The sequence below is a fragment of the Copadichromis virginalis genome, linkage group LG3 (assembly GCF_057382275.1).
Source record: "Copadichromis virginalis isolate Kocher_CV1m ecotype Utaka linkage group LG3, C_Virginalis_male_GT1.1, whole genome shotgun sequence".
In the NCBI taxonomy this organism is placed as follows: Eukaryota; Metazoa; Chordata; class Actinopteri; order Cichliformes; family Cichlidae; genus Copadichromis; species Copadichromis virginalis.
This window is the reverse complement of record NC_140620.1, coordinates 23778938-23789670: the sequence shown is the minus strand read 5'-3', so window position 1 is coordinate 23789670 and position 10733 is coordinate 23778938. Positions and strand designations below refer to the sequence as shown.

The 10733-nt window shown below is 35.6% G+C and overlaps 1 protein-coding gene and 1 long non-coding RNA gene across 2 annotated transcripts; both read right to left on the bottom strand.

The window, feature by feature from the left end:
* Positions 1-574: 574 nt before the first annotated feature.
* LOC146713535 (uncharacterized) lies at positions 575-3287 on the bottom strand. Its single transcript, XR_014919280.1, has 3 exons — positions 3179-3287; positions 2868-2971; positions 575-1504 (listed from the first exon to the last, which is right to left on the bottom strand). It is a non-coding gene; the product is annotated as an uncharacterized LOC146713535 (long non-coding RNA).
* Positions 3288-5869: 2582 nt separating this feature from the next.
* LOC146713534 (uncharacterized) lies at positions 5870-9170 on the bottom strand. The gene is made up of 5 exons (XM_085448710.1): positions 9018-9170; positions 8659-8728; positions 8095-8172; positions 7820-7945; positions 5870-7641 (listed from the first exon to the last, which is right to left on the bottom strand). The coding sequence occupies exons 1-5, from the start codon at positions 9033-9035 to the stop codon at positions 7136-7138; spliced, it is 798 nt and encodes a 265-aa protein (XP_085304836.1). The 5' UTR covers positions 9036-9170; the 3' UTR covers positions 5870-7135.
* Positions 9171-10733: the final 1563 nt, after the last annotated feature.

Sequence of the window (10733 nt, the reverse complement as noted above, 5' to 3'; positions counted from 1 at the left end):
TATCTTATTGTTAAAGAAATTACAATCAGGATCTATATTGCTGTCATACACCAGGACATACATATGTCCTATTGTCAATATCTATCTATTGTTACATGAAACTGTCAGACATCTGAGTTGGTTGTGAAACTTAGACAAGTGCCATCATATTTAGCACTGCTTTGCATTATGATTTATTAGTTATATTTTTATAGATCTGTCATCGCTTTGATGACTAGAACTTTTGCCTGCTCTGGTGTTCCATTTAATTTAATGAATATCTTACAATCTGACATCCAAGTTGACTGTATTTTCTTCTGTTTTCTTAATATTCTTGCTTGTCTTGCAATGTCTGTATTTTTCTTGATTAGGTGTTCATTTAAATAAACATTTGTTCCTTTCAGCTTTCTTCCTTGCTTGAGCAGTTCTCTTTTCTGTTTTTTTATTAACAACATATTCTGAATCAAATTTAATTGTTTTTCATTTCCACAGCTCTGCACATCATCCAGTATCTCAATTCCTCATGCGTCCTCTCACTCTCCAAGACTGTTAAAAAAAAATCTAGTGAAAAAGTCAACTGGCCTTTTTACCAGACTTCTACAGGTATGGAATCCTGACCAACTGTCTTTCTATAGCTACCCTAACTTCCTCCTTACTAATCCTCTGCACTTCCTGATTCATTAACTTCTGTCCACCCATCATCCCCTCTCATTTTCTTTATTCATCATCTCCTCAGAGTACTCTTTCCTTTTTCTCAGCATACCCTCTTCACGCATTAGTACATTTCCTTCTTACTCGACCTGCTGTGCATCCTTTCCAGCACCATCTCTCTGTTTAGTCAATTGAGATAATTCCTTTCTTTTTAAACTTTCTTACTCAAACAACATGAATATAATTTATCATAAATTGAAAAAAATATTGCTATCTTTCTTAGATTATTCTTCTTTGCAACTAACGATTGTTTTATTTTATTTATTTAATTATTTATATTGTCTTATTTAAGATATCACGTCAGATAGTAAGGTTAATCAATCAGTGTACATCATTTATTTATTCTTTCTCACTACCAATCACTGATTTTCTACCTCCTGCAGCTGCGACTTGATCACCTCATAATTGTTTTCTAATTTTGACCTCCTTTCTGTCATTCTGCTCAGTATATCCTTTATATGTTGCAGCTGTTTCCACATGTTCAGTTGTAGATTCTCCAGTTCTTCCTTTCTCTTCTCCAGTTTACGCTGAACACTTAATAGACTTTGTTTTTCCTCCAAGTATCTTTGTGTTTTGTCCGTCTCTTTTTCTTTCTCACTCTTTGCTATTTCATTTTCTACCAGACAAAGTTTCTCCTTGTTTTCTACCAGCTCTTTATTAGTCTCCTCTAACTGTTTGAATTCTTCCTTTTGCTGGTGATGTCCTCTCTTCAGTTCCACAATTTGAGTGATAAACTCTGACAATACAGTCAGCTCTTCTTGTGTTCTCTCTGCTTGTTTCTGAAGCAGGGTCTTCTTTTCTTTTACTTTTCTTTCTTTTTCACAAACAACAGGACATTGTAGAAAAAAATTTTTTGCAATTAATTAAAGTTAAATATATAATTTAAATTACTCATTACAATACAACGACCCACTCCACCTTGCATTTCTTTTGGCCTGTTTTTGTTGCATGTCTCGTTTGATTTGGATGGGTGGAGTGGTTCAGTCACAATTAGTGAGAAAAAAACATCCTCGCTCAATCACTGTGTGGTGCTTTTCTCAGAAACAACCCTTTGGATTTTGGTTGCCTTTGGTTTCTTCCTGCACTAAACAACATTGCAAACACCATTCTTCCACTCATGCACTCATCCACAACACTGGCAAGCCATGGTTTGTGTAAGGTTTCTTTTTTCTTCCTTTTATTTAAAATAAATTGGTTTTTCTTTTTAAATATAAATTTTGCATTTGAAAAATGCATCTCTGGGTTTTTGTCATAGCCAAACAGCCTGGTTTGGACCAAAATGTTGTTTGAATTATAATTTCCTTAATATGGATAAGCACACGAATACACAGAATCCTCTCTTAACATTTCAGCCAAGGGCGTAGATTTGGTTTTGGCATTGGTGGGGACGGATGATTCAACCACCAAACCCTGCCCGGTTTCTTTTTTTTTTTCCTTTATGTCTTTGCTTCTTGATAAAAAAAGGAGAAATATACCTGCCTGCATATGCTATTCTACATGCTTTTAAACCATTTAAAATCACAATTCATAGTTTTATATGTGAATTATATAATGTTAAATTACTATTAAACAAATAACCGACTAAACTAAACTAACAGCACCCTACAAACATTACTGATCAGTAATGTTTGTAGGGTGCAGTTAGTTTCCAAAACACGTTATTCATGGTTACATACAATTTTAGACTGATGTGGGCCAAAGCCTAGCATAGCCTGTAACGTTATTGTGACGGACACATTATATGAGTGAACTTGACTTTAAGTGACTTACAGGTTTCTTTGAAAAATATTTTTTTATATCCAGGTTCTTCCTTTTTGCTGTCATCCTCCTCTCCTCCTTGCTGCGCAGGCTTTACACTGCTAAAAATAAACAGAGCTCCCTGAAAGGCACAGCCAATCACATTGGCCATATTTGCCACATGAGGTAGGACTCCAGTAGAGAACGTAATTTAACTCTTTCTGCTCCGCTAGGTCAATGAGACGTGGACAGATTGTGTTTTTCTTTACTTGAAGAGATCAAATTATTGATGGGGACAATTCAATAATTGCTGGATATTGTTGGGGACTTGTCCCTTCCGTCCCTGCCAAATCTACGCCCTTGATTTCAGCACTATTTTTTGAAAATCAAATGAATTATCTAATGGCAGCAGAGAAATTAAAATCTTATTTCACACTTACTGGTTGTTGACTTTTTGCAGATCCACCACTTAAAGGCAATACACACAAGGCCACAACTTAAGCCACAAACCATCCAGCGCTGATAGTAATGTAAACACTTCATCCTTCAAATTTAAAAAAAAAAACATAATTAAATGAATGAAATGCATGAAACAAAATTAAGGATGTTTTTGTATGTGACATTTGTCAATGCTTTGCCTGCATGCCATCATCATAGATTTAGTATGAAAAATAAAGATGCAGTTGAACTATTAACTAAAATAACCAGACTAAATGTAAAAAAGTCAAACTGCATGTTAAAGTTTCTATACCTCAATAACTCAATGCCAATATCTGTCGACAGGAATAGGGTCAAAGCATGGTGGAACCAAAGAGCATTGAAATCGTGCAAAGATCAATCAATCCCATTAGAGTATCCTGCAGTGCTGGAAACATAAAGGTGACTTAAAAGTGACTAGTTCATGACATCAATGAAAAGTAAGGACAACAGCACAAACCATCTTGTTACAATGCATCATCCCATTTGTGATACTGTGGTATGTACTTTGACTGATAGAATGCTCCAGACTAAGCAAAAAATAATAATCTATCAAATAAACAAAGTGTTAATACAGTCTGTTAGTTCAATCGTTATTTTAAAGGTCAGTTACTATGGTACTAATTACTGATGTTTAAATAAGAAGAAGTGCATACCAGTTGTTTTTCTGAGTGACTTTGCACCACCATTCAACACCGTACAGCGCAAGACTTTGACTGTAGAATGACGTGCACTTTGATCCAGTCTCTTCTTCTTCGGTGCAAGCTTTTAAGTTGGATTTATTTAATAATCACACAGTGTGCTTTTAAACACTGCTACAGAGAATATGCAAGTGTTTATAACTATCATAAAATCACAGCCTTTTAATGTTTAACTTTAATATATAACTAAATAAAAGGTCACTGATTACACCCAATGGTTGGCTGACAAGTGAAAGCAAAATCTCAGTACACTGTACATTGACTCTGCATAAATCAGATAATGGAAAACCTGATAACATGTCAGTCTTTCCACTGGTATTGTTCTTCTTGGAAGCACATTACTGGTAATCACACGATTTCAAAGTCAATGAATAATAAAGACATTTATTGTTCACATATTTATCCAAGTCTATGTATTTTTTTTCCTGAACACATCCTTCAATTTATTTTATACAGCACCAAATCACAACAACAGTTGCCTCAAGGTGCTTTATACTGTAAGGTAGATCCTACAATAATACATACAGAGGAAAACCCAACAATTATATGACCCCCTATGAGCAAGCACTTTGGTGACAGTGGGAAGGAAAATCTTTGCAAAACATATAAAGAAAAGAAGTAAAGAGAATTTTATTGGCGTAAAATCACAGAAAATATTTATTGACTAGAAGACTAGTAGTAAAATGTAATCACAACGCAAAACATATGGCAGCACATAAATGGAAAAAATCACATTTGCATTTATATCAACAAAATTTTCCAAACCATAAAACACAGAAATCGATGTGTTTTGTCCTGTTTTTATTTCACTTGTTACATGATTTGACTAATAACATATTTTTTTAAGATATTTGGTAAGTATTAAGGTTATGTTACAAAGTATTGAGTTGTATTTTTGTTATTGACCAAATACTTATTTTCCACCCTGATTTACGAATAAATTCTTTACAAATGTGAATTCATGGATTTTTTTTTCACATTCTGTCTCTCACAGTTGAAGTGTACCTCTGGTGCAAATTACTGACCTCTGTCATCATTTTAAGTGGGGGAACTTGCACAATCGGTGGCTGACTAAATACTTTTTTGCCCCACTGTATATACATATATATATAAAACAATTCCCCTCTTGCCCCTATCCTTCAAGCTCAGGTCCTCTCTGGGAGCTTGAGGGTCCTGCGCAGTAACTTAACTGTTACTAGGACTGCACTCTTCTGGACAGAGATCTCTGATGTTGTTCCTGGGGTCTGCTGGAGTCACTTGCCTAGCTTAGGAGTCACCAGACCTAGTGCTCCGATTACCACTGGGACCACTGTTCCTTCTTCCTGATGTTGCTGTCATTCGGAACCGCTACATCGATCACTACGGCCGTCTTCTTCTGTTTGTCTACCACCACTATGTCCAGTTGGTTAGCCACCACCATTTTGTCCGTCTGTATCAGGAGGTATGTCCCAATTCATAGGCTGCATCCTTTGGAGGCCGCGTTTGAAGGCTGATTACATCACCTAGTTCAAAGGCTGCTCTAAATGCAGCTGACAAATGCGTCGTTATTTCCCCATATTTGAAAGATTGGTTGGGTGTATTCTTCGTGGCCCAACCTATCCCAGAATTCATAGCGCAACCCCGCCAATTCCAGTTTTCAACAATGGCGACAGCTACTTAGTTTTAATATTACTCTTTCTGGGTCATAAAATAAACCTTTAAGATATTTTAAGGCGAGACTGTAGCTGTGTAATATCTACTCGATTTATCAAAACATCACATATTTGCAAAACTGCTCTGTTTTCAGAGACATTTGTTACCCACCAGCTCGATAGCTGACCTGAAAGTCGAGGCTCACTAGAGCCAGTGAAAACCTCCCGGCACATCGTTTTCAGACCCCTTCAGTCTTTCACTACTCAAGTTAAACATGATAAATAAGTCACAGGGTGTGAGGGGTCCTTGATGATGACACTGGCTTTCCGCTGAGGTCGGAACAGTATAAATGTCTTGTCCTTTATAGTACAGCAGTTAAACCAGGGTTCAACCAGAGTTTAATGTTTAACTGTCATCAAGGTTCAAGGTTCAAGGTTCTTTATTTGTCACATGCATAGTTATACAAGTATAACACACAGTGAAATGTAGCCTGACACGCTCCTCGACATGTGTAAAAATTGGGGGGGGGGGGGGGGGGGTGTAGAGGAAGAACATTATATATATATATATATATATATATATATATATATATATATATATATATATATATATATATAGTATATACACTGGGTGAATGTGCAGTAGTAGCAGCAAGCAGGTGAATTCTGTAATTACAACACATATATAACTAAATAAAGGGTCACTGATTAAAGAAGCAATACTGCTGCACACTGACTCTGAATAAAACAGATAATGGAAAATCTGACGACATGTCAGACTTTGTCTGATGTTGCTCCTATTGGGAGGACATTACTGGTAATCACACAATTTCAAAGTAAATAAGAAAGACATTTATTCTTCACATATTTATCCAAGTCTATTTATTCAGTTTCTCTTAAACTCTATAATAACACGCAGATAAAGAATTAAGAACAGATTTTTCATTTTAAAAAAATATTTTTTTTTCAATGACTAACAGACTATCCTTAAAAGGTAATCAAAACACAAAATGTATAATAATTCATTGAATTACCAAATCTCCTTTTTACTTATAGCAGCAAAATTATCGAAATTATCCTCCAATCTCATGACAAATACCTCTAATTAATATTTATGTTGTTGAATTTCAGTTTTATTAACCTTGTTGGTTTTCTTTTGTATACCACATATAAATTACCTAGATGAGCATGATGTTGAACATGTATTGTTACTCTCAGTGGCATATTTAAACTTAAATCACTTTTTTGGTGCCTTTTGTTAAAATCAAAATACAGGAAGTTTACAACAAGGTATACGCCACTAGTTACACTCAAGAAGACGAAGGCCTAACAATTTCTCAAGTCAAAAAATTAGGTCATTACAGTCACCTGATTTAAAAACAAATAGAAGGTGACTTTTCAGTTAATGAAGATGAAAACTGGAGGCAGAGAGACACACCGGCAAGCAGCAACTGAAAGCAGCTGCAACAAAGGCCCTGCAGAGCTTCTCAAAGGAGAAAAACACAGCTTGCTGATGTCCATGGTTTCTGGATTTCAAACAGCCATTAACAACAGAAAGTCTTCCAGCTGTTAGAAGCAATCCTTATGTTTAAAGCTGTGTTACTTTGTCCAGTGACTTTTGAGCCCCTGAAAATGGGGCACTGTGTAAGCTGTGTATAACCACTGAACATAAGTTAAAGTTAATACAAAATTCTTTGTTAAATGTTTTGAATTAATGATGCAAACTCTGCTTTTCAATTACATATTGGTTGCTTGGGTAAAATCTGCTATCGTGGTGTAAACAGTTTAAAAGAAAAGAAATTCTATTCTATAAAACAAAATTTTCTATCCAAATTATGAACCTAAGTTTAGTTGCAAGGGACAATTAATAAAAAGTGAAGTAGCAGTAGGTTATTGTCACTATTGTGTGTGAAGATGAGCCGTATCACTTTGACTTTCTGCGTCCTCCAGCTGCGAGTTAATCGCCTCCAAAGCGCGTTCTACTTTTGTCTTCCTTTCTGTCATCATGCTCATTATATCCTCTGTTTGTTGCAGCTGTTTCCTCATGTTCAGTTGTAGATTCTCCAGTTCTTCCTTTCTCTTCTCCAGTTTACGCTGAACACTTAATAGACTTTGTTTTTCCTCCAAGTATCTTTGTGTTTTGTCCGTCTCTTTTTCTTTCTCACTCTTTGCTATTTCATTTTCTACCAGACAAAGTTTCTCCTTGTTTTCTGCCAGCTCTTTATTTGTCTCCTCTAACTGTTTGAATTCTTCCTTTTGCTGGTGATGTCCCCTCTTCAGTTCCTTCATTAGAGTGTTCAGCGCTGATAATACATCCAGTTCTTCATGTGTCTTCTCAGCTTGTCTCTGCAGCAGGGCCGTCTTTAGTTGACCATCATTCTTTTTTGCTGAGAAAATGAATTGCACTACAGAGGGCACAAAGGAAAGGGATTAATAGAACAAATATTAAATTAAAACTGAAAGAAAAAGTATTTGAATTATGATGTATTTGATGTCAATCTGCCAGTAATCCTGAACATCCAAGTCTTTTAATGGTAGTCTGTAAATGGCAGCAGAAGACTGGACATTATATTTCATACTTACTAATTGTTGATTTCTTGCATTTCCAGAAGATAAAAGCACCTCCAACAAACACAAAGCCAAAAGCTAAGCCACCAGCTGTGCCAATAATGATACAATAAACGCAAGAACATGGGGAACAGGCCAAAGCTGAAATGAAATGATCAAACAATTAATTATATATATTATTTTGCAATTAATTTAGCATATACAAGATAGCATTAAAAGACTACACAGATCAAGACTACAATACTTATATATATCTTTATGCTAAGTCCAGGACAAAGCAGAATATGTACCATTCTCTGTGTGCTTGCTGCTTGTATCAGTTTGATCCTCTGTGTCACTTTTGGAAGTCACGGTCCTAATCAATGACCCTGGGGGAAATATCAAATTATGCAGCAAGGTTTTTTAAAACAAGATTTCAGTGACCGCGCAAATAATTTGAAATATGGTCATAAAACTTTACATAGTTTACTTTTAGGACATTTTCATATCTTACCTTTTTTTTTATTAGTAGTGAGTGGAGATGGCATGATAATATAAACCCAACAGATTTAAAACATTACCATGTGAGTTTTTTTTAACCATTACTTTTAGAAATAATGCTTATACTAGAGGATGTCCTGAAATAGACACAATTTGAAGAGCTGAGGCCAATCCCATAATCTCGAGTAGAAATGTTAGCATATTTTTATACACCATATATATTATGCAGCATTGTCATCAAAGAAATCACGTTAGCAAGTGCTTACGATTTTTGTAGGGCTTAGCATATGATAAACTACCAATGCTGTAGTACTAGTAATGTCCTTAGCCCTTGATGAAAATGTTTACAAGTTTATTTGTTAAATATACATTACCTGAATATAACAGGATGCAAAGAAAAATCCAGCAAAAGATATAGGTCCTCATCCTTGGCTTCTGTAAAAACTAAAAGAAAAATGTAATTGATGTAATTTAACATAGATCAGCAAAATCTTACATAAGAATAATAAAGACACAGCGATAAGTTCAGCAGATAAGCTTTTCCTTTTTGTAAAGGAATATTTAACATGAATTTGTTTGAGAATTCAGGAAATGTGTAAGAACAAACAACGTGTACAGCCATGAGAAAGTAATACAAATATTTAAACAGATAAATAAATAAATTGTAAATTTAAGTATTACTGTGATTGTGAATTATTATAAAAAAGAATTTTATCAAATGGTACGTACATACCTTGGAGTGTGGCAGCATGTCAGCTCATCTCAGAAAGATAGGAAGTAAGTTGCCTGGTCAAAGTCCATTTATAAAATCTTGCTATCTCTCTTAATTGCTATTACCCTAGAGTAATGATTTTATACAGATATATATTTAACCCATGACTTTTACCTCAAGGTCAAATTGAAGAACTGTTGTCAGCTAATTACAACACACACAAAAAACACAAAAAAGACACAAAAAACTGAGAGTCTAAAAAATGTAGGAGTTTCGAAGGATGTCTGTTGTTCAGTCCCATCAAAATGCTGATAGTATTTTGCTACGATAGTAATTAATCCCAGACTGCTATAAACCAGCTATGTTGCAGCAACAACAAACTGGCTCCTTTCATTTTAACTGTGTGTTTACCAGGATTGACCTTTAGACATAATAACAGCAGGTAAATGAATACACCAGAGATAACTTCTTCTAAGAAAACTTTAGATATGTTCTTTGATAGCTTATCATGAGAATAATAAAAAAAGTGTCCATAAAATGAACAGATGGCAGTACAGAAGGAAAAGTAAATACGAAAGAAAAAAGGAAAAGAAAACTGCTGTGAAGGTTTTTTGGGGGATCACATATTTTTTCACAAGATTTTCTCTGAATAATTTCTGTTAATTTTTTTTCTGTTAATTTTGTATTTACCAACTACATTGCAGCAGCAGCACAGTGCAGCAGCTTCAGCAATGAAGGTGCTGAACATTGTCCAAACTCAATGTCCCCAGTCTCTTTCATAATGCGGTCAAAGCTCTGCAGGAGGTGGGAGTTAAAGATCTCGTGGACTGAGGCCTCTGCCAGGTGTTCCTTCACTGTACATGTAGGTGCACCAGGTTTGTCCACCATCCTCCATGACCACCTGATCCAATTCAACACCAGGTGGTGAATAGTTGACAGCGCAGCACCTCTCTTCACTTGAGTGTCCAGAACATACAGCTGCAGATCTGATGATATGATTACAAAATCCTGGTGCCATGCACTTATGGACAACGTTAGGTTCGAAAATAATTTTGTTATGGCCAAACTGTGGTTTGCACAAAAGTCCAGTAACAGAATACCACTCAGGTTCAGATCTGGGACACTGTAGGACGTTAGAATCCCCAAGTGGAGCACCTTCAAGCACCATGCCCAGTGAATCCAATAAGGCCGGGTACTCTGAACCCTTGTTTTGCACATAAGCGGTCAACACCTGTTCCCCAACCCGAAGGCACAGGGAACAAACCCTTTCCCAGGGCCAATTTCCCATGGGAGACCCTACCAGGAGACAAAAACCCCTCAACAAACTCTCCACGAAGATAAAGTGGTGATTCACATAGGGGATTCTGGAGGTGAAAGTTCAGCTTTTTTTGTACACAATTTTTTTTTTCTGTTTTTACATTCTATAATATATCCCGAATTCACTTTTTCTTTCCATTCTTTCTGTTACTTTAATAAGTGAATTTTCCCAGTGTGAGGTTAACTAAAGTCAATGTTTATGTCTGATTAATGACTCAATACATAAAATGAAAAAAGCAGAAATTGTAGTATTCATAAGTAAATGGGTTTTAATTGAAGTCTTTTACATACTGCTCTAGGTGGTCTGAAACTACATGGATTATGTGTCATGGTCCTGGGTCATTTGACCCAGCGTTTTGTGTTTATTATTATGATCTTGTGTTCTAGTGTATTCTCTCTATGTGTTTGGGTTTAGACTTT